Genomic DNA, 24,288 nt, shown 5'->3' on the forward strand with positions numbered 1-24,288 from the left:
CTTCTAGTTGTAGTCACTAATTGGTTATTTGTAAGAAATAAGGAAAGTGGACCTGAAAAGTACCAAAAGTAGAAGAGGCCAATAACACAGAAAAGTACTATACAGCATACATATAATTTTAGTTACTACATATTGTAAAACCTACCATGTCTTAAAAAAAAAAAAAAAAAAAAAAGAATCACACACGTGCAAGGCAAACAAAAACATTTCTACTTCATGTCTATAAGACACACTCACAGGCTCATCTGTTCAAATTCTTCTTGCAGGGTGAGTAAAAGCTCCTCCAGGTCTTCATAAGAATGGGTGAACGTAGCTGTTGGAAGTGATGATCTTTTGCTATTGCCAACTTTGTGAGTACTGCTCTGTTTTGACGCCAAAGGCATTTCATTCACTACACGGTCATTACATAAGGCCCTATTATGCTGCTTCATTAAATGTAAGACATGTTGTACATTGGCTCTGACGGAGTGGCTGGGGCTAGTTGACTAAAAAAAGAAAAAAGAAATACATGTCTAAGTAAAGTTTTGTGCTTACACATGCTAACCAAGATACATAATCAGCTATTAAGCACCAGGCCTCAAAATGAAGGAGAAATCCAGGCGGAGTGCCAGTTTTGTATGGCCACGTAAATAAGACATAAGAATCGTGCAGCGCTCAAAATCCTGCTGCAAACGGCATTGTCATTTCAAATCATGCAGTATTATTGATATAGAGAACAAGGGGAATCTATGATGCCAATTGACCTAAAAACACAAAGGTTACTTTTATGGTACCTTTATTTTCCCTAATCCAACGTCCCTAGTCCCAACCAAGTGTTTAGCAGCTTTGTAGTGGTATGAATGGAAACATCATTTAAAAGCTGTGTGTAGTTTTCCTGAGGGTGTCTCCCAGAAAGCACATGCTTGAAGAACACAAGTGGAGCTTACTTGACTGTGGTAGAGTGTGGAAAGATGTTATGTTATATGCATTTGTAAATCGCATTATCACCCACAAGGTTATCCTGGCTCTGAGGAAGTAGGTGTGTCCAGCCCTACCTACGGTGGGGTTTAAAAGCCAGATCTTTGTTTTATTGCGGAATTCTGTGGAGTGGGAAGGGTTCCACGCTTTAGGAGCAATGTGAAAGAATGCCCATCCTCCTGAACTGATTCCGTTTATGCATGGGATGCGTGCGAGTAGGAGTCCTGGGGGGCGTAGGCATCTGATGGAAGGAGGTGTGACTGTTCAGATAGTTGGGGCCTTGAATGTGTGAGGGGTCTGAAATGAATGCAATTGTGGTGCTGGAGCCTGTGGAGCTCCCTGAGGTGTGGTGTGATGGGAGTTCGGTATGGCAGTTTGAGGATGAGATTGGCTGCAGAGTTCTTTATGGTTTGTAATCTTCTAGTGAGTTGCTTGCTGATCCTGGCATAGAGGATGTTCCTGTAGTCCAACCTGATGGTGATTAGGGCATGAGTTACAGTTTTCCAAGTGTTGCTTGGGAGACACTTAAAGATCTTCCTCCGCAACCTCAGTGTCTGGAAGCAGAATGCAGCAATGGCATTGACTTGTGCAATCACGTCCAGTTTGCTGTTGATTATTATGAGGGTACTGTTGTGGATGCTGGTTGTGGACCGAAGTTCAGCCGGCCACCACTGGAGGCTCATAGTGAGGTGTTCTTGCCAAAGATCACTACTTTGGTCTTGTCGGTGATGAGCTTGAGAAAGTAATTTTCATCCAGATAATGACTTCGGTCATTCAGGCTGTGAACTAGTTTCTTATATTGGGGGTCTTGTCCAAGAGGGACATTATGAGTTGCATGTCGTCAGAGTAGGGGAGGATGTTGACGTCATGTGTGCGGATGACACTGGCCAGAGGATCATGTATACGTTGAAGATGGTGGTGCTGATCTACGAACCTTGAGGCACTCCACAGAGGAGTTTGAAGGCTTCTGGGGAGTCAGGTGCTCTATCCATTAAGGAGCAGATCTAGCAAAGAGCGTGTCCTTGGATGCCAATCTCTTACAGGCGCCTAAAGAGGATGGGGTGTGAGACCATGTATAGTGCTGCTGATAGGTCCAGGAGAATGAGGGCTGCCATGTATCCTCTGAAGGATCATGGATGCAGTCTGTGGCAATGAGCTTGGTTCCTGTACTTTGATTATGCCTGAACCCGGAGTGCGTGGCATTGAGGAGCTAGTGGATGCTGAGGTGGAGGGTGAGGTGTTGGTTGAATTGTTTTTCTAACATCTTTGCAGACTATGCCAAGAGGGACATGGGTCTGTAGAAAAAAAGCGTAGCAGGGTCAACATGAGGTGTTGGTTGATTTGCTTTTCTAAGAACTTTGCTAAATATGACAAGAGGGAGATGGGTCTGTAGTAGAAAATCGTAGCAGGGTCAGCTGAAGGTGTCTTGAGCAGGTGCGCCACAGTAGCATGTTCCCAGGTGTCCGGGAATACAGCAGAGTCGATAGAGGCACTGAAGATAGGTGTTATAGCTTTGCTGATCAGTAGGAGTTTGTTGGTGAAAGTGTGGTGGGGGCAAGGGTCAGATGGGGCCTCAGAGTAGAAGATCTTCAGGGTAGCAGCAATTTTGATGGTGGTGATGGCGGGCTACAAGGTCAGAGTTAGTTCTTCAGCCATGATGGGAAGTTGAGTTGCGAAAGTGACTTTTTCTGGTTAAGAGTCAAAATTGCCTTGTATGGAGGGGATTTTGTTACAGAAGAATTTTAAGAGTTTGTTGCAAAGGTCTCGAGAGGGAGATGTTGCTAGAGGCAGCACGAGGCATGGTGAAATCTTTGATGACAGTGAAGATTTTTTCTTGCTGCTGTTAGTGCTGGTGTTGATGCAATCAGCAACAGCTGTATGCTTGGTGTCCTGTATCAGTTGGTGGTAGCATCTTAGGGCTGAATTGAAGTTGTCTTTAAGTGTGATATTTTGACTTGTTCTCCATTTGTGCTCCACTTGCTCTGAATGGCGTTTCAAGAGCCTCAGCTCCTTTGAGTACCATCGGGCCCATGGTGGGGCTCTTGCTGTTGATTTGAGTTTGAAGGGAGACAGATATTTTTAAGAGGAAGCTATCCAGACAATGAGTATTGTTAGAGGATCCCAATGGCCTTAGTCTACTTTGCCTATAGTATGCTTGCACATAAGGAGGGAAAAGTTCACTAGTCTTGCTTGAGTGATATAACAAGGCACACCTAGCAAGTAAATTAGGAAACACTTCCTCAGCCAAGAAAGCATGATGGTGGAAGAAGAATACAGGAACACAGATTTCGTCAGTGAGGTGAAATTTGGGCAACACCTATGGAACAAAGGAGGGCTTGATTCGAAAAATCATACTGTCATGATGAAAAATGGTGCAAGGTTCATAAGCACACAGGGTCTGCAACTCACATCACAGAAATAATAAACTCTTAGAAAAAAAAATGTTTTTCAGTTTTTGTCACAAAATGCAGCAAGTTCAAGCTACTTGTGTGTGAGACTGATGAACACAATGTTCAAACAAAAACAGGCCTCCGGAGCACTGGGAAAAGAAGAATGCAATCCTATGACTTACTGGCCTAATTACTGAAAGAACCTGACCCCTGAACCTGTAGTAATTTTTGTCAATTTCCACTGTTTAGGAATGCTTAATTGCCTTATGGCACCCAAGCCACTAGTGATAGCGCTCTCCTCCTTGGGTGGTGTGTGACTCTCATAATACCAACTTTCAAAATATTGTCAAGGTAGGTGTAGGCTTCTAAATATGAACGCCATTGTTACATTATTTCATGTGTCGGGGCATAAGATATCTGCTGGTTTATATTCGGACTACAATTTTGTGGTCCAATACCCCTTGGAACGTGTCAAGTGACAGTATGGTAGCCATGTGCTTCTCTATTGGGACTTAGTCACTTTGTATTAGCCTTTAAACTATCTGAAAAGATCTAGCTGAAAGAAGTTAACTCCTCAGGAAACACATTGAAGCTGAGCTGCTGCATTTATAGACAAATATTTTTCTGTCTCTCTAATGAGACCATCCTCCAAAGAGAGGTAAATAGGTTTTTGTTACTGAATAGCCATGTGTTCAGGATCAGATAGAAACCACAAAGGTATTGAGCATCTTGACTGACCAGTAAATTACTAGAGTAATCAGGAGAGTATACGGAAGCTGGTTACGAGTTCCAACTCATATATGTGTCTAGTTCTCTGGTTAGATTATCTGCCCTTATGTTGCACACATTCCCACAATGTGGGACTCCACAGTGAAGTCCTTCTCAGAAGTTGTCCATTCCTGAATATACATGGCTAGCCATTAAAGATGAGCTTACTGGGTGTGGTTTTACTTTGTGGCGTACAATTGGGCTACACTATTGTTTATTTGAATCATGCATGAATGAATGTATGTATGTATGTATGTTTATTGCACAAACCAAGCTGGAGGGAAAAGTAGGACTTGGAATGGTTTTAGCTCCGATATGGTTCAAGATTCTTTTGTATAAGGCAAGAAATAATAGGTTTCTATCATAAAGGGTAGTATTGCTCCCTGAAGAGATGGGATGGGTGGGAGCTGCTGTGGTGGAAATTATGTTTTTCTACATGATTGGCGTGAAGACAAAGATAATTTGCCTTCTTGTCTAATCCATCTTGCATTTCTTCATCTCCATTGTGACCACGTTCTGGCTCCAGTGTGCTTAGCATCTCAGCTAGTTATACATAGCAGTGTGTTTTTGATGGCGTGAAAGGTGATGCAACTGGTATTGAAAATGGTGCATGCCTGGAGAGGGGAGTCAGTGCAGTTCCAACAGAGCTGAAGTCACATTATGAATTGATTCAATCTCTATATGTTTGCTAAGACTTGAAAGATGCATTGTGGGTCAGGTAGGGCGTTGAGTTTGGTCTCCAACCAACTGGGGGAGGACAAAGGTTTACACTGTTGTTCTGAAGTTGTTTTCAAGCAGGAAGAGTTTCCATTTCTTCAGAAGGGAAAGCTTTTACAATACTGTTTTGGTTTTCTTAGCAATCTGTTTTTTGAAGCAGTAGTCTATCGAAGGTGGTTCTAACTGATTTTACGGTGGCTGTGAAGGTGGGGGTTGGGGGGTGCAGGGGTGTTTCAAGCCGTCCAGATCCACGTTGAATAGCAAAGGCTGAATCTGTGGTTGTTTGGTGCTGACGGGAAGCGGAGTATGAGGAATTGTTTTTGTTGGGTTGAGCTTTGTGGTGGTGCTTGACTCCCAAATTTGAATTATCTCAAGACATGTTTTGAGACACCAAATGTTGTGAGATGAGGAGATTTTGAGGTAGAATTGTATGCTGTCTGCATTTTGGTGGACTTGATGGCACAGTTGATATGTATGGATCCAAAGGATTTCATGAAGGTCAAAATGATAGGGTAAGAACACGGAACCCTTCTAAAACGTGCAAGTGATGAATACTTATAACGATCTTGAGGTTTCCATCTTGATAAGCTGATGCGGTTTGACGAGGCAGGGGGTGACCCATTGTAGAAGAGTGTCTAAGGAGCCACTGTGTGTTGCAAGGGATTTGGTCTGGGCTTGATATGCGACACTTGAAGGCTGGAGAGAGGTTGAAAAGGCTCGAGCGACCGGGGCTGTTACACTCACTGAGAAGGATGCTAATCACTTAAAGGATATAAGGCCCTGTGCTGGACCAAGGTATAAAGCCAAACTGGCACTGTCATAAAAGGTTATTCTTGTTAATCTGATTCTATAGTTGGAGGGAATAATTTCTCAATGTTTTTTCCATGGCAAATTCAGAGGGGAGGTGGGTTTACAGGTGTGTACATTTGAAGTGGGTACTGAAGTCACAGATGTATATTGCATACTTCATATTGTCAGATGAAGCAAATATAAATCCCCAAAACCGATTTGCTTCTATTCAGGTACAACAGGTGTTTTATCAGATGCAAGCAAGGTCTGGGGGTGTCCCCGATAAGTAACTTTTGAAGGGAAGTCTGTCAGCAACAGGCAACAAGTACAAGCAAAGCTAGTAGCTCTTGAATTCCAATGGCGTAACCCAGTCTTTGCCACAGTTTGATGGTGCTGCTCATCAGCAAAAAGAAAATGCGTGTGGAGGGATAATTATGCATGTGTCACAAATATATGTGTGTGCATCATAACACTGGGGCATCAATACCACCACCGAGGATGTGTGTGCATGTATGACACAGCAGCTATTTTATTTTTCTGTTTATCATTCCTAGATGGTGGCCTTCCATCTTGAAGCAATACATTTAAGACTGCTAAGTGAGCCAAGGTAGCTTTAAATGTTTTTATTATATATGAAACAAAGCAGTCCACTAGTAAGTTGTAGCTGTTGAGCCAGCAACCAAAAAATAAACATTAAAACTCAAGTTTGGATTGGCCAGGGGAAGAATACTGGGGGTTTGTAGGTGGGAGATTGTAAGTACCAAAGACTGGTAGAGGAGAAATGGAGAAGACTTCACCTGATGACAGTTGAAAGCGGTCTCTAGACAGGACCTCAAAACAACAGGGACTGAGGTGCTCTGTATTGGTGAAGGGGTTGGCTGGATCAATAGATAAAGGTAAAACCCATAGAAAATTCATAGGGGTTGATTTATTGTTAGCTAAAGATCAGTTGAAATGAACAGATGTAAATAATAGATATTGAGGGTAAAGAACTGGCTACTGCACCGAATCAAATATAACAAGGGCTGGACGAAGCATATGCTGTAACAATTCTACAACAGTCAAAACTGGGGGACATTCTGCACTCCTTGCCTGCTATACTTCAGTTACAGCGCTATTGCTAACAGGGACCAGATATCAAGGATGAGTTTAGCTGTGGCATTTGGTTGCTTTAACATTAGGAGGGAAAGGGATGAGGGATGGCTTGAGAACAACAATTCTTTTTTTTTTTTTTAAAGCAAGACATTATATATGTACACAACTTCCATTTGATTCATGAAATTAAAGTAAAAAAACAGACAAAAGTCACAAAATTTTGAAGATGCAGGTCTCCACTGTCACGCAACAATATATTATTTGGGTTGTAATGTATCGAAAAAATATCTACAAGTGAGATATTGCTGGCAAACCAGCTGAAAGGGCAACAAATATACATATATATTTTCTAAGGTTCGTTCATATTGCTTCTCATTTGGTTATTTTGGCATTTACCAAGTCTCATAGGCGATTGTTGGGTAGCCCTATTTTACTTACTCCAACACATAAAATTAATAAAACGTATAATTCATCAAGTGTCTATAATGATGAGGAACATGGCACTGAGGCTTAATACATGTGAGAAATATCAATTCATTCAGTATTTCCCAACTTAATGGCAGAAAAAAAGTTAATGGAAAGCTAAATACACTTACCTTATTGAAATACATGACATAGAAGTATTTGTCCTACAGCTACATCTCTTTCTACTCTCGACAGTGATGTTGTGCAAAAGTGTTTCTGTTTCTGTTTTACCATGTTGTTGCCCTGAAAATATCCACAATGGACACACTGGAGAAAAGGGGTGCAGATGTAGACACTTATTGTCGAATGTACTTTTACTTCTCCCTAGAGAGGATGACCTGCTCCTTAATGCAGAACCCTATGGCTGAAGCCTACTCTGCAAGCTATAATTTGTTTCAATAATACTTTTCTTGTTCACAGATGACTATAAGCTACTAGAACTTGGTCATATTTCCTGAATTGGTTGGTTCTGTCAGTATACAATTTCAAGCATCGTTTAATGTCCAAAATAAGAAGTGTTTTTGTTTTTTTTTAAGCTGCAGTACTTGGGTTTGGAAAGTAGGTCTTCAAAATAATCGGCTCATTCAGATGAAAGTCAGATGATAACTTGGGTATAATACGAGGATCTGTCCTTAAAATAACAATCATCCCTAAACTGGAGAAACTGATTTTTTTTTTTTTTTTGTAAAGACTTGGCCTACTCTTCCGACCGATGTTAAGGCTAAAAAAAGAGATACCTTCTATGAGAATTTCTGCGTTATGTATTGGCTCAAAAGGACCCTTTACTAACTAGGATAACACCACATTCAGGTGCCATGAGGATGTTTTACTGACAGAAAATCTCTAAAAAGACCCTTATATAACTCCTTAACAAGTCTATTAAACCAAAGGGATGGCTGTGTGTCTGTTCTTCTGATATGTGAATTGGCAGCCACATGGAGCCTCACAACTAATTACCTTCGGTAACACTCTTTCTGGTACAGACTATTTAACCGCAGATTCCTCATCCTCCGAATACTTTTCCAGACGTCAGACTGTATGAAGAAACTTCTAAGCAGTACCTGTGAGTGCCGGTAGGAGGCACTGTTCAGCTCTGTACAGACATCATTCCACTCCAGAAAAGACTTGCAGAGCAATATAGGTGTCACTCCACACCCTGATGATAGGTGCTTTCAAGGTTGTCTGAGCACCAGATGCAGAGCCTCAACAGCAAACTGCCATCAACGAGTGTGTAGAATCCTAGACTTGGGATCTTTTTAGCAGCAGAGTCCAATTTACTGAATAGGGAGGATGGAAGAGTTGGTGAGAAACCTGCAGTTAGTTTCTAACAGAAAGAGAATTACGAAAGATAATTAACTTGTTCTTCTAATAGAGACTTCCAGCCACAGAATCCTCGCCTGTTGAATAAATGCCAATGTAGTACCTATTCGGAGGTGTGTCTGTGAATAGGCTCAAAACAAAAAGCCCTCTATGACCCAAGGGGTGAACTGGTCCTCTCAGCGAACAAATGCAGTCCAGACAGTAATGCTTTGTGAACGTGTGGAGGGACATCCACGTAGCTGCTTGGCAAATGTCCAGGACAGGAATTCCACATGCCCATATGGTGGTAGCAGCCTCGGCCCTGGTGAAATAGCCTTTAACCCTTCTGGCTTTTTGCCTTCTTTGCTCCTGCGACCCCCACAAACAGCTGAATATCCACTCAGTCTTATCTGTTACAATAGAGGTAGAAGCTCATATGGGATCTAGGCGATGGAGGCTCTCCTCATCCTTAGAGGTCAAGAAGAGCATAAGACTTCGGCAAGGTGATGGTTTGAACGACTTGGAATGGTGTTGCTACTTTGTGAAGAAAGGATGTAAAAGTCCGCAAAACCAGCTTGTCTGGACCAAAGGTGATACACGGCGGGGTTGACACAAAAAGATTGGAGCTAATTTACCCACTGTGCCATTGTTATGGCAACGAGGAACACTGTCTTAAGGCTTAAAGGTTGCAAAAAAACAGCTGTGCAGAGCTTCAAAAGGAATACACATCATATATGTGAGGACCAGGTTACAATCCCACTGCAGCATAAAAAACGGAGTAGGAGGAAACAAATTTTAGAGTGCTTTCAGAATCCCCATCACAACAGGTGAATTCAATAAAGCGGGCTTATCTGACCTCCATAAAAAAGGCGAGAGGGCCAAAAGGTACCTTTAGATTTTGCCTTGCCTGGCGAGGGAGAGAATAAACCCTGGGAGGGGGTCTATTTGTCATGTGCTGCACTAGACCACAAACTTGCCCAAATGGCAGGCATAGTTTTTGTTGAGGGACACCTGGCTGCCAAGATGAAATCAACCACCTCCAGAGGAATGACAAAGGTGTTCAGTTGTCTCTGCTAAATCTCGAAAAATGAAGGGGGAGATTGTGAAGGCCTGGGTGTAAGAGGCTGCCCTGCTGCTGCAACAGCAGATCCTCCTGGAGTGCCAGCCTGACTGGAGGACAGATACTCTTGCTAAGGAGTTCTGAATATCATATCCTCTGTGCTGGATCTGGGGCTACTAGCATGACGTGGACCAAGTCATTCCTAATTATCTTCAGCACTCCGGGCAGGCGCGGTATTGGCAGAAAGGCATACAGGAGTCTCGAGTCCCAGTGAAGGTAGAACGCATCTTGGGGAGGGAGAGAGACACACACCTTGGACAGTCCAATGCGCAAAACTACTGACACTGTGCTTACTCTGAGGTGGTGAAGAGATGGCACCTCTGGATGTAACTGCAACTCACAATCTACTAGGTGCTGAGGCTCACCACCAGGAAGATACTTTGATGGTCCAGCCATTTTTAGAGGCACAAAGCCCATGACCCCACCCAGCCTGTTTGCTGCAATAGCACCTGGCAGTGGTGTTGTCTGCGAGCACCTGCACCAGCCTTCCCTTGATGGAGGGCTGGAAGGCTTCCAATGCTAAGTGCAGGGCTCTTATCTCTAAAAGGTTGATGTGCAGTTCAGCGTAGGCCGGAGACCAGTGGCCCCTGACCTCCTCTGCTGTCAGATGGTCACTCTAACCTAGAGTGATGCATCCATCACCGCTGTCAGCTATGGGTGGGGGAAGTGAGAGGTGTCAGCCACTGACGCAACTGTAGTCGAAGAACCACCAACGCAGATCCTTTGCAGTCTCTTCCAAGATCAGGACATGGTCAGGGAGATCCACTTGATGCTGGGCCCATGACACTAAAAATACCAATGCAGAGCCTGTATATCCCACCTGGTGTGCTTGACCAGAAGGATGCAGGAGGCCATCAGTTCCAGTAGCCTCAGAGTCCACCTCACTGAAATCCACTGCAGACTTTCCGGAGGGAAGACCGAGGACAGAGAGAATGTGTGAGGGAGAAGCTTATATTTCTGCCAATTGAGCTCAATTTATTGCATGTGAAATGCAAGCTTGCACTGCTACTGTGAAACAGTCTTAATATACACATGGCTAGCCATTAAAGTGGAGTCTACTGGGTGTGGCTTTACTTCCTGATGTACAACAGGGCTGTAATTGTGTTTATTTGAATCATGCATGAATGTATGTTACCTGTGTCAAACATTTTCTGTATCTATGAATTGCTTACATTCCTGTTGAACATGTTCTTTGTGTCAGGGAAACATGTACCACAATTACAATTACCTGCTTGGTGTACAAATGATTCTTGAAATGCCGCTGAGGAATCATTTAAGAAAAAATGACCATGCCCCTATTATACTTGTTTGTCTTACGTAACTGTGGCTTGCACTGCTGCGATGCTCATGTAGTGTATGAATGGGAGAGAAGAGAAAGCTCTTGCAGGTATTGTTGTGGTAGATTATGTGGTAGTGATGCTTGTAGTATTTATGCACATTTTCACATATTCTTACAGTGTATGCTTCTTGTTGGAGAGCCTGGGCAAGGTTCCAGGGGTAAACATTTTGAGTGTTAAATGTAATGAAGAGAGTAAAATGTGTGTTCTAACTCCATGCCTTTCATACTTTGGAGACTGATTAAATTAACAAAACTGCTTAAAGTACAGAAGCAGCACGTGCTCACAGGTCAATTACCCCTTTCTTTAAAAATCACAGTAAAGTGGTTCATACATAAAGTTCTAAAGTGCAATAAGGCATTGAGCAGACAATAAATGGGCATTTTGTACCCAGGCATTGGTTGCCCTAAAGCAGGGTCTGCATGATTGTAGAATTATTTGTATTTCAGACCTTTCACTATTGCATTGATTTAGACAAAACAATCTACTTCCAATATTCAAATTTTTCAATTTAAATTTAATACAACACCCAGAATGCATGGACATTTTGTTTGGTTCTTATAAAGATATTACGGTAACAAATACACACCTTTCCAGCTACAAACGGTACATCACTCAGACTTAGTCTGTAGTGTGGCTGTCCTTGTGAATGATTTGAGTGTACTGGTTTCTAAAGATGAGATAAAAAATATTTAGCATGAAATGTATTAACACTAAATATGACAGACATATTTGTTTCTACGACTTTCCAAACCATTTCTCTACCATGTCACCACTGTGTAGTTATAGCTAGGACCAGATTTCCACAAGAAATAGATTTTTTTGGTTTGCTCATAACTTTGGTGTAGTTTTACGAGTCTTCGGAGAGAGGGAGAGAGAGAGATAGAGAGAGATACAGATAGAGAGAATATATATGGAAAATGTCACTTACCCAGTGTGCATCTGTTCGTGGCATGAGTCGCTGCAGATTCACATGCTTTGCACATCCCGCCATCTAGTGTTGGGCTCGGAGTGTTACAAGTTGTTTTTCTTCGAAGAAGTCTTTTCGAGTCACAAGATCGAGGGACTCCTCCCCTTTCGGCTCCATTACGCAAGGGCGTCGACTCCATCTTAGATTGTTTTCCCCGCAGAGGGTGAGGTAGGAGTTGTGTATTATAGTAATAGTGCCCATGCAATGGAGTGAATATGTATGTACATAATGTAGTTTAAAGTGATATATTTACAAATTTGCAAATGTTCAAGATCAACTTCGAAACGGCTACAGGCTCCCGGGGAGGCGGGTGGGCGCATGTGAATCTGCAGCAACTCATGCCACGGACAGATGTACACTGGGTAAGTGACATTTTCCGTTCGATGGCATGTGTAGCTGCAGATACACATGCTTTGCATAGACTAGTAAGCAGTTATCTCCCCAAAAGCGGTGGTTCAGCCTTTAGGAGTTGAAGTTGTTTGAAACAAAGTTCGTAATACTGCTTGGCCTACTGTGGCTTGTTGTGCTGTTAACACATCCACGCAGTAGTGTTTGGTAAACGTATGAGGCGTAGACCATGTCCATGTGGCTGCCTTACATATTTCAGTCATTGGAATATTTCCTAGAAAGGCCATGGTAGCACCTTTCTTTCTAGTCGAGTGTGCCTTTGGTGTAATAGGCAGTTCTCTTTTTGCTTTGAGATAGCAAGTTTGAATGCATTTAACTATCCATGTAGCAATGCCTTGTTTGGAAATCAGATTTCCTGCATGAGGTTTTTGGAAAGCAACAAATAATTGTTTTGTTTTCCGAATTTGTTTTGTTCTGTCAATGTAGTACATTAACGCTCTTTTGATGCCTAATGTATGTAGTGCTCTTTCAGCTACAGAATCTGGCTGTGGAAAGAACACTGGTAATTCTACTGTTTGAGTCAAGTGGAACGGTGATATGACTCGGTAAAAATGTAGGATTTGTCCGTAGAACTACTTTATGCTTGTGTATTTGAATAAATGGTTCTTGCATGGTAAATGCTTGAATCTCACTTACTCTAGATGTGATGGCAATTAGAAATGCAACTTTCCATGTTAAGTATTGCATTTCACAAGAGTGCATGGGCTCAAAAGGTGGACCCATGAGTCGTGTTAAGACAATGTTGAGGTTCCATGAAGGAAATGGTGGTGTTCTTGGTGGTATAATTCTCTTTAGGCCTTCCATAAACGCTTTTATGACTGGTATCCTAAATAGTGAAGTTGAGTGCGTAATTTGCAGGTAAGCTGAAATTGCGGTCAGATGTATCTTAATGGAAGAAAAAGCTAGCTTTGACTTTTTGTAGGAAGTTGGCTCTGTATGCACTATTATGCACAGAGTCCAAGGGTTCCCCTTAGAGGTAAGATAGTGGCAAAAAGAGATAATATTAATGCTCTATTTTGTGGTAGTGTGGTCGAGCAGTAGGCTTATCAAAGGAGTAGTGTTAAGCATTTGTTGTACATACACACAGGCAATAAATGAGGAACACCCACTCAGAGACAAATCCAGGCCAATAGGTTTTGTTATAGAAAAATATCTTTTCTTAGTTTATTTTAAGAACCACAGGTTCAATTTCTACATGTAATATCTCATTTGAAAGGTATTGCAGGTAAGTACTTTAGGAACTTTGAATCATTACATTAGCATGTATACTTTTTACATAAAACACAATAAGCTGTTTTAAAAGTGGACACTGTGCAATTTTCACAGTTCCTGGGGGAGGTAAAGTATTGTTAGGTTTCACAGGTAAGTAAGTCACTTACAGGTTTCAGTTTTTGGTCCAAGGTAGCCCACCGTTGGGGGTTCAGAGCAACCCCAAAGTTACCACACCAGCAGCTCAGGGCCGGTCAGGTGCTGAGGTCAAAGAGGTGCCCAAAACACATAGGCTTCAATGGAGAGAGGGGGGTGCCCCGGTTCCGGTCTCCCAGCAGGTAAGTACCCGCGTCTTCGGAGGGCAGACCAGGGGGGTTTTGTAGGGCACCGGGGGGGACACAAGTCAGCACAGAAAGTACACCCTCAGCAGCGCAGGGGCGGCCGGGTGCAGTGTGCAAACACGCGTCGGGTTTACAATGGTTTTCAATGAGAGATCAAGGGATCTCTTCAGCGTTGCAGGCAGGCAAGGGGGGGCTCCTTGGGGTAGCCACCACCTGGGCAAGGGAGAGGGCCTCCTGGGGGTCACTCCTGCACAGGAGTTCTGTTCCTTTAGGTGCTGGGGGCTGCGGGTGAAGGGTCCTTTCCAGCCGTCGGGAAATGGAGTTCAGGCAGTCGCGGTCAGGGGGAGCCTCGGGATTCCCTCTGCAGGCGTCGCTGTGGGGGATCAGGGGGGCACAACTTTGGTTACTCACGGTCTCGGAGTCGCCAGAGGGTCCTCCCTGAGGTGTTAGTTCTCCACCAGTCGAGTCGGGGTCGCCGGGTGCAGTGTTGCAAGTCTCACGCTTCTTGCGGGGAGTTGCAGGGGTCTTTAAATCTGCTCCTTGAAACAAAGTCGCAGTTCTTTTGGAGCAGTGCCGCTGTCCTCAGGAGTTTCTTGTCTTTCTTGAAGCAGGGCAGTCCTCAGAGGTTGCTGGTCCTTTGGAAAGCGTCGCTGGAGCAGGTTTCTTTGGAAGGCAGGAGACAGGCCGGTAAGTCTGGGGCCAAAGCAGTTGGTGTCTTCTGGTCTTCCTCTGCAGGGGTTTTTCAGCTCAGCAGTCCTCTTCTTCTTGTAGTTTCAGGAATCTAAATTCTTAGGTTCAGGGAAGCCCTTAAATACTAAATTTAAGGGCGTGTTTAGGTCTGGGGGGTTAGTAGCCAATGGCTACTAGCCCTGAGGGTGGGTACACCCTCTTTGTGCCTCCTCCCAAGGGGAGGGGGTCACATTCCTATCCCTATTAGGGGAATCCTCCTTCTACAAGATGGAGGATTTCTAAAAGTCAGAGTCACCTCAGCTCAGGACACCTTAGGGGCTGTCCTGACTGGCCAGTGACTCCTCCTTGTTTTTCTCATTATCTCTCCTGGACTTGCCGCCAAAAGTGGGGGCTGTGTCCAGGGGGCGGGCATCTCCACTAGCTGGAGTGCCCTGGGGCATTGTAACACGAAGCTTGAGCCTTTGAAGCTCACTGCTAGGTGTTACAGTTCCTGCAGGGGGGAGGTGTGAAGCACCTCCACCCAGAGAAGGCTTTGTTTCTGTCCTCAGAGAGCACAAAGGCTCTCACCGCATGAGGTCAGACACTCGTCTCTCAGCAGCAGGCTGGCACAGACCAGTCAGTCCTGCACTGAACAATTGGGTAAAATACAGGGGGTATCTCTAAGATGCCCTCTGTGTGCATTTTTTAATAAATCCAACACTGGCATCAGTGTGGGTTTATTATTCTGAGAAGTTTGATACCAAACTTCCCAGTATTCAGTGTAGCCATTATGGAGCTGTGGAGTTCGTTTTTGACAGACTCCCAGACCATATACTCTTATGGCTACCCTGCACTTACAATGTCTAAGGTTTTGCTTAGACACTGTAGGGGCATAGTGCTCATGCACTGGTGCCCTCACCTATGGTATAGTGCACCCTGCCTTAGGGCTGTAAGGCCTACTAGAGGGGTGACTTATCTATACTGCATAGGCAGTGTGAGGTTGGCATGGCACCCTGAGGGGAGTGCATGTCGACTTACTCGTTTTGTTCTCATCAGCACACACAAGCTGGCAAGCAGTGTGTCTGTGCTGAGTGAGGGGTCCCCAGGGTGGCATAAGATATGCTGCAGCCCTTAGAGACCTTCCCTGACATCAGGGCCCTTGGTACCAGGGGTACCAGTTACAAGGGACTTACCTGGATGCCAGGGTGTGCCAATTGTGGAATCAAAAGTACATTTTAGGTGAAAGAACACTGGTGCTGGGGCCTGGTTAGCAGGGTCCCAGCACACTTCTCAGTCAAGTCAGCATCAGTATCAGGCAAAAAGTGGGGGGTAACTGCAACAGGGAGCCATTTCTTTACACTGATGTCTTTGGCAGATGCGTGTAAGGGTTGAATTTGATTATTATGGCAGTAATAAACAAATCTTTTCCACTTATTTGCATAGCAATGTCTAGTGGTAGGTTTCCTAGCTTGTTTTATGACTTCCATACATTCCTGTGTAAGGTCTAAGTGTCCGAACTGTAGGACTTCAGAAGCCAAATTGCTAGATTCAGCGATGCTGGATTTGGGTGTCTGATCTGTTGTTTGTGTTGAGTTAACAGATCTGGTCTGTTTGGTAGTTTGACATGAGGCACTACTGAGAGGTCTAGTAGTGTTGTGTACCAAGGTTGTCTTGCCCAAGTTGGTGTTATTAGTATGAGTTTGAGTTTGTTTTGACTCAAATTGTTTACCAGATATGGAAGGAGTGGGAGAGGGGGAAAAGCGTATGCAAATATCCCTGACCAACTCATCCATAACGCATTGCCCGGAGACTGATCTTGTGGGTACCTGGATGCGAAGTTTCGGCATTTTGCGTTTTCCTTTGTTGCAAATAGATCAATTTGTGGTGTTCCCCAACTTTGGAAGTAAGTGTTCAGTATTTGGGGGTGAATCTCCCATTCGTGGATCTGTTGGTGATCCCGAGAGAGATTGTCTGCTAACTGATTCTGAATCCCTGGAATAAACTGTGCTATTAGGCGAATGTGGTTGTGAATCGCCCAATGCCATATTCTCTGTGCCAGGAGACACAACTGTGTTGAGTGTGTCCCTCCCGGTTTGTTTAGGTAATACATCGTTGTCATGTTGTCTGTTTTGACAAGAATGTGTTTGTGGCTTACTATGGGTTGAAATGCCTTTAACGCTAGAAATACTGCCAGTAGTTCTAAGTGATTTATGTGAAACTGTTTTTGTTGAGTGTTCCATTGTCCCTGGATGCTGTGTTGATTGAGGTGTGCTCCCCACCCGATCACGGAGGCATCTGTCGTTATTACATATTGTGGCACTGGGTCTTGGAAAGGCCGCCCTTGGTTTAAATTTATATTGTTCCACCATTGAAGCGAGGTGTATGTTTGGCGGTCTATCAACACTAGATCTAGAAGTTGACCCTGTGCCTGTGACCATTGTGATGCTAGGCACTGTTGTAAGGGCCGCATGTGCAACCTTGCGTTTGGGACAATGGCTATGCATGAGGACATCATGCCTAGGAGTTTCATCACCATTTTGACTTGTATTCTTTGTTTTGGATACATGGCCTGTGTTACATTGTGAAATGCCTGTACCCTTTGTGGGCTTGGAGTGGCAATCCCTTTTGCTGTGTTGATTGTCGCCCCTAAGTATTGCTGTGTTTGACACGGCTGAAGGTGTGACTTTGTGTAGTTGATTGAGAAACCTAGTTTGTGGAGGGTTTGTATGACATACTTTGTGTGTTGTGAACACCGTTCTAGCGTGTTGGTTTTGATTAACCAATCGTCTAGGTACGGGAACAAATGTATTTGCTGCCTTCTGATATGTGCAGCTACCACTGCCAGGCATTTTGTAAAAACTCTTGGCGCAGTTGTTATTCCGAATGGCAACACCTTGAATTGGTAATGTACCCCTTGGAATACAAACCTTAAGTACTTTCTGTGTGAAGGATGTATTGGTATATGGAAATATGCATCCTTTAGGTCTAGTGTTGTCATGTAGTCTTGTTGTTTGAGCAGTGGGATTACGTCCTGTAATGTCACCATGTGAAAGTGATCTGATTTGATGTAGGTATTTAATAATCTGAGATCTAATATAGGTCTTAGTGTTGTCCTTTTTGGGTATGAGAAAGTACAGAGAATAAAGTCCTGTTCCTTTCTGTTGAATTGGTACTAATTCTATTGCTCCTTTTTGTAGCAACGCTTGGACCGCTAGTCCTAGAAGATCCATGTGTTCTTTTGACATATTGTGTGTTTTCGGTGGGACGTTTGGAGGGAATTTGAGAAATTCTATGCAATAACCATGCTGGATAATTGCTAGGACCCAAGTGTGTGATGTTATTTCCTCCCAATGTTTATAAAACTTGGTTAGTCTCCCCCCCACAGGTGTTATGTGTTGGGGATTTGTGACATGGAAGTCACTGCTTGTTTTGAGGAGTTTTGGTACTTTGGAACTTCCCTCTAATTCTTTTGGAATTGTCCCCCTCTATATTGCCCCCGAAAACTTCCCTGCTGATATTGGCTTTGATAAGTGGGCCTTGCTTGTGAGGTTGTGGCTTCTGTGGGTTGACCTCGAACCCCCCCCCCCAAATGGTGTCTTGCGAAATGTGCCTCTGCTCTGTGGGGAGTAGAGTGCGCCCATGGCTTTTGCCGTATCAGTGTCTTTTTTAAGTTTTTCAATAGCAGTGTCCACCTCCGGCCCAAACAACTGCTGTTCATTAAAAGGCATATTCAGCACGGCTTGTTGTATTTCCGGCTTGAATCCTGACGTACGCAACCATGCGTGTCTCCTTATTGTTACTGCAGTATTTACTGTCCTTGCAGCTGTATCTGCTGCATCCATTGCTGACCGTATCTGATTATTTGAGATACTTTGTCCTTCCTCCACCACTTGTTGTGCCCTTTTTTGGAACTCTTTGGGTAAGTGTTCTATGAAATGCAGCATTTCGTCCCAATGAGCTCTATCATATCTTGCCAGAAGTGCTTGTGAGTTGGCAATGCGCCATTGGTTTGCTGCTTGTGCTGCAACCCTTTTCCCCGCAGCGTCAAATTTGCGGCTCTCCTTGTCTGGAGGTGGAGCGTCTCCCGAGGTGTGAGAGTTTGCTCTCTTGCGAGCTGCCCCAACAACCACAGAGTCTGGTGTTAATTACTGCGTAATATAAACCGGGTCTGTTGGCGGTGGCTTGTACTTTTTCTCCACCCTTGGAGTTATTGCCCTGCCTTTCACAGGATCCTGAAATACTTGTTTGGAGTGTTTTAGCATTCCAGGGAGCATAGGTAAGCTTTGGTATTGGCTATGAGTGGAGGATAGTGTATTAAACAAAAAGTCATCCTCAATCTGTTCTGCATGCAAGGTGACGTTATGAAAAGCAGCTGCCCTTGGGACCACCTGCGTGTAGGATGTACTGTCTTCAGGTGGCGACGGTCTCGCAGGGTAACAGTCTGGGCTGTTATCTGATACCGGAGCATCATAAAGGTCCCATGCGTCGGGATCATCTTGACTCATTGCAGTATGAGTCGGGGATTGCATCAGTGGTGGAGTGGCTACCGGTGATGTGTGCATTGATGGTGGTGGAGATGGTGGCGGAGTGGTTTGTCTTGCCACCTTTGCCTGTGGCTGCTTGTCCTTTTCTTGAAAGGCAAGTCTTCTTTTCATTTTAATTGGGGGAAGAGTGCTTATCTTCCCTGTGTCCTTTTGAATGTGGAGCCTCCTTTGAGTGTAGTCTGGCTCCATTGATTCAAGTTCTTGTCCGAACTTATGTCCTTGCATTTGGGAGGACAAGCCCTGTTCCTCTGTGTAGGAACCTGTTTTCGGTTCCGGGGCTGGGTGTTTCGGAATCGAAACCTTTTCTGTTGCCTTTTTGGGCTCCGACGAAACCTTCTTTATTTTCGGCGTCGTTGTGTCTCGGTGCCGACCCATTTCGGTGCCACTGTCTCGGTGCCGAACTTGCTCGGAGCCGCTGTCTCGGGCCCGAGATTGCTGTGTGCCGGTATCTCGACCGGAGTCGGATGACTTCGACACAAGCGTGCCCTTTTTCAGTGCCGATGATCGGTCACCTATTATTCGGGTTAAGCCATGGCCTGTTGGCGGTGGCGTCCCCTGGGCTTTTGTGGTCTTCTCGTGAGTTTTATGTTTCGACGTCTTACTCCCGGTTTTCGGCGTTTCTTCGGGATCAAGCTCGTCTGAGTCCGACTCCTGAATGGAGAAGTTTTCTTCTTCCTCCTCGAAACGCCCTTGTCCTGTCGGCGCCGACGCCATCTGCAGTCTCTCGCTCTTCGGTCTCTTAATGTCTTCCTCGACCGAAACGCTCGACAGGCTTCACAAGTATCCTTCTTGTGCTCTGGAGACAAACACAAGTTACAGACCAGATACTGATCTGTATACGGATACTTGTTGTGACATTTTGGGCAGAAGCGGAATGGGGTCCGTTCCATCAGCCTTGAAGAGACACGTGGCCGGGCTGACCAGGCCCCGACGGGGGATTGAAAAAACCCCGAAGGGCCACTGGAGCTCTTCCAAAGTCAGTGTCGATCTGTTGTAACTAACCCGATACCGAACGCAAACAATACCGACGATTTTTCCGAGATTCTAACTAACTTTCCGACCCGAAACACGGAGCGAAAAGGAACACGTCCGAACCCGATGGCGGAAAAAAAACAATCCAAGATGGAGTCGACGCCCATGCGCAATGGAGCCGAAAGGGGAGGAGTCCCTCGATCTCTTGACTCGAAAAGACTTCTTCGAAGAAAAACAACTTGTAACACTCCGAGCCCAACACTAGATGGCGGGATGTGCAAAGCATGTGTATCTGCAGCTACACATGCCATCGAACATACATACATATATATATATATATATATATATATATATATATATATACATATATAGGTTCCGCTGCAGATTCACATGCTGTGCATTATTCCTGCCATTTAATGTTGGGCTCGGAGTGTTACAAGTTGTTTTTCTTCGAAGAAGTGTTTTCGAGTCACGAGATCGAGTGACTCCTCCTCTTCGGTTCCATTGCGCATGGGCATCGACTCCATTGTTAGATAGTTTTCCCGCAGAGGGTAAGGAAGGAGTGATAGAGTATATAGGTAAAAGATAAGAGATGTCCATGCTAATGCAAATATATATATATATATATATATATATATATACATACATATGTGCAAATGTTTTTAACTTAAATGGCTACAGGCTCCCGGGGAGGTGGAAGGGTGCATGTGAATCTGCAGCAGAACATGCACCGAACAGATGTACTCTGGGTAAGTGACATTTTCCGTTCAATGGCATGTGTCGCTGCAGATACACATGCTGTGCATAGACTACAAAGCAGTTTGCCCTCCCATAAAAATAGCAGTTGTTAGCCTGTAGGAGTTGAAGGTGTTTGAAATAATGTTCTGAGTACTGCTTGGCCTACTGTGGCTTGTTGTGATAAAAAGTCTACACAGTAGTGTTTAGTTAATGTGTGTGGTGTTCACCAAGTGGCTGCTTTACATATTTCAGCCATTGGTATATATCCCTAAGAAAACCATTGTAGCACCATTTTTCCTTGTAGAATGTGCTTTAGGAGTAACTAAGAGTTGTCTTTTGGTTTTAATGTAGCATGTTTGGATGCATCTTACAATCCATCTTGCTATACCTTGTTTTGATATGGGATTGCCTGTATGAGGTTTTTGGAAGGCTACAAAGAGTTGTTGAATCTTTCTAAATGGCTTAGTTCTGTCTATATAGTACATTAAAGCTCTTTTGATGTCCAATGTATGTAGGGCTCTTTCTGCCACAGAATTCGGCTGTGGAAAGAAGACTGGCAGTTCTACTGTTTGATTATATGAAATGGTGATATAACCTTTGGAAGAAATTTTGGGTATGTTCTTAGTACCACTTTATGCTTGTGTACTTGGAAGAACGGTTCTTCAATAGTAAAGGCTTGGATTTCACTTACTCTTCTTAAAGAAGTAATTGCCACTAGGAAGGCAACTTTCCATGTTAAGAATTGCATTTGGCCGGAGTGCATGGGCTCAAATGGCGGTCCCATAAGCCGCGTAAGCACTATATTTAAATTCAAAGAAGGGACTGGTGGTGTTCTGGGTGGAATGATACGTTTCAAACCTTCCATGACAGCATTAATGACATATTTTTGTAAATATGCTGAAATTGCAGTAAGATTAATTTGCATTGAAGAAAATGCTAAATGTGATTTTTGCAAATGAAGTAAATAGCATACAATATCTTGTATTGATGCTGTAAGAGGGTCAATATGTTTAGATTGACAGTAATATACAAATCTTTTCCATTTGTTTGCATAGCACTGTCTGGTAGTGTTTTTTCTTGCTTGTTTAATAACTTCCATACATTCTGATGGGAGTTGTAAATATCCAAACTTTATTACTTCAGGAGCCAAATTGCTAGACAGTGATTTTGGATTTGGGTGCCTGATTTGGCCTTTGTTTTGCGTCAACAGATCTGGTCTGGTTGGGAGTTTGGAGTGTGGTACTACTGACAGGTCTAATAATGTTGTGTACCACGGTTGAAGTGCCCATGTTGGTGCTATGAGTATCATGTTGAGTGAAGTTTGTCGCAACTTGTTGACTAGAAATAGAAGGAGTGGGAGAGGGGGAAAAGCGTAAGCAAATCTCCCTGACCAACTGATCCATAGAGCATTGCCCTTGGATAGGGGATGTGGGTGTCTGGATGCGAAGTTTTGGCATTTTGTGTTTTTGCTTGTGGCGAACAGATCTATGTTTGGCGTTCACCATTGCTGAAATTATTTTTGAAGTACTTGAGGATGAATCTCCCATTTGTGTGCTTGTTGGTGATTTCTGCTGAGGATATCCGCTAATTGATTGTCTATCCCTGGAATGTATTGTGCTAACAGGTGAATTTGGTTGTGGATTGCCCATTTCCAAATTTTCTGGGCTAGAAGGGAGAGTTGGGATGAATGTGTCCCTCCCTGTTTGTTTAGGTAATACATGGTTGTCATGTTGTCTGTTTTGATAAGGACATTCTACTGTGTGAGAAGAGGTTGAAAAGCTTTCACTGCTAGGAAGACAGCTAACAACTCCAAGTGATTTATATGTAGTTGTCTGTGTTTGGCATCCCATTGCCCTTGAATGTTGTGATTGTTTAGGTGGGCTCCCCAACCAATCATTGATGCATCTGTTGTAATTATGGTCTGAGGCACAGGGTCTTGAAATGGCTGCCCTTTGCTTAGATTTGTGGAATCCCACCACTGAAGGGACATGCATGTTTGGCGGTCTATCAACACTAGATCTTGAAGTTGACCGTGTGCCTGTGACCATTGTTGTGCAAGGCACTGTTGTTAAGGGCCGCATGTTTATTCTTGCGTGTGGAACAATTGCAATACACAATGCCATCATCCCTAAAATCTTCATGACAAATCTGAGAGTGTATTGTTGATTTGTTTGTATTTGTGTGATTACATTTTGGAATGCTTGTATCCTTTGTGTATTTGGACATGCTAGCGCTTGCTGAGTATTTAGTATTTCACCCAAATACTGTTGTATTTGTGTCGGTTGTAGATGTGATTTTTGGTAGTTTATTGGGAACCCTAGTGTGTGCAAGGTTTGTATTATGTAATGCGTATGATTTTGGCATTGCGTATGACTGTTGGATTTTATTAGCCAACCGTCTAGAAATGGAAAGCCATGTATATGCTGTCTTCTTAGGTAGGCTGCGACTACCGCTAAGCACTTTGTGAATACCCTTGGGGCCGTTGTTATTCCAAAGGGCAACACTTTGAACTGATAGTGCTTTCCTTGAATGACAAACCTGAGATATTTTCTGTGTGCAGGATAGATGGGTATATGAAAATAAGCATCTTTGAGGTCTAGTGCTGTCATGAAATCGTGTGTTTGGAGTAGTGGGATAACATCCTGGAGAGTTACCATGTGAAAATGTTCTGACAGGATGTAAAGATTGAGGTTCATGACATCTAATATTGGCTTAGGGTGCCATCCTTTTTGGGAATTAGGAAATATAGTAAGTAAACTCCTTTCCCTATTTGAGATTGTGGTACCAATTCTATTTCTTGTTTGAGTAGTAGAGATTGGACTTCTTCTTGTAACAGACTGATGTGTTCTGTGGATAGTTTGTGTGACATTGGTGGTATATTTGGAGGAGTGTGTATCAATTCTAGACAATAGCCATTGCGGATAATTGATAGTACCCAATTGTCTGTGGTAATGTTTTGCCAATTTGTGTTGAACTGTTGTAGTCTTCCCCCCCCACAGGAGAGGTGTGGAGTGGAAGGGATTGAGAAAAGTCACTGTTTAGGGTGCTGTGGAGGTTGCTTAGAGGTTTGAAATTTCCCTCTATTTCTGGGGTACTGTCCTCTATACGTGCCCCTAAAACCACCTCGTTGATATTGTGGTTGGTAGGTTGGTTTTGGCTGTGATGTGGATGCCTCTGTTGTCTGTGGTCTGAACCCAGCTCGAAACTGAGGTTTCCGAAAGGATCCCCTGTATGGTGTGGAGTATAGTGCGCCCACTGCTTTTGCAGTGTCTGAATCCTTTCTTAATTTTTCTATGGCTGTGTCAACTTCTGGCCCAAAAAGATGCTTTTTGTCGAATGGCATGTTTAACACAGCCTGCTGTATTTCTTGTTTAAAACTAGAGGATCTGAACCATGCATGCCTGCGTTGTGTGACTGCAGTTTTGACACTTCTAGCAGCAGTGTCTGCTCCATCTAGGGCAGATCAAGTTTGATTATTAGTAATGGCTTGCCCTTCTTCC

At 43.8% G+C, this 24,288-nt stretch overlaps 1 protein-coding gene across 2 annotated transcripts in view; it reads right to left on the reverse strand.

Moving 5' to 3' along the window:
* The window catches only part of CEP57 (centrosomal protein 57), a 210,605-nt gene that overhangs the window by 32,501 nt on the left and 153,816 nt on the right, over window positions 1–24,288 (reverse strand). For both annotated transcript variants that reach the window (XM_069202403.1, XM_069202402.1), the window contains 2 exons: window positions 11,527–11,607; window positions 238–485 (listed from right to left, as the gene is read on the reverse strand). In XM_069202403.1, coding sequence (XP_069058504.1) covers window positions 238–485; window positions 11,527–11,607 — 329 coding nt within the window. The remainder of the gene's footprint in view (window positions 1–237; window positions 486–11,526; window positions 11,608–24,288) is intronic.

This window comes from Pleurodeles waltl, chromosome 8, assembly GCF_031143425.1.
Source record: "Pleurodeles waltl isolate 20211129_DDA chromosome 8, aPleWal1.hap1.20221129, whole genome shotgun sequence".
Lineage (NCBI taxonomy): Eukaryota > Metazoa > Chordata > Amphibia > Caudata > Salamandridae > Pleurodeles > Pleurodeles waltl.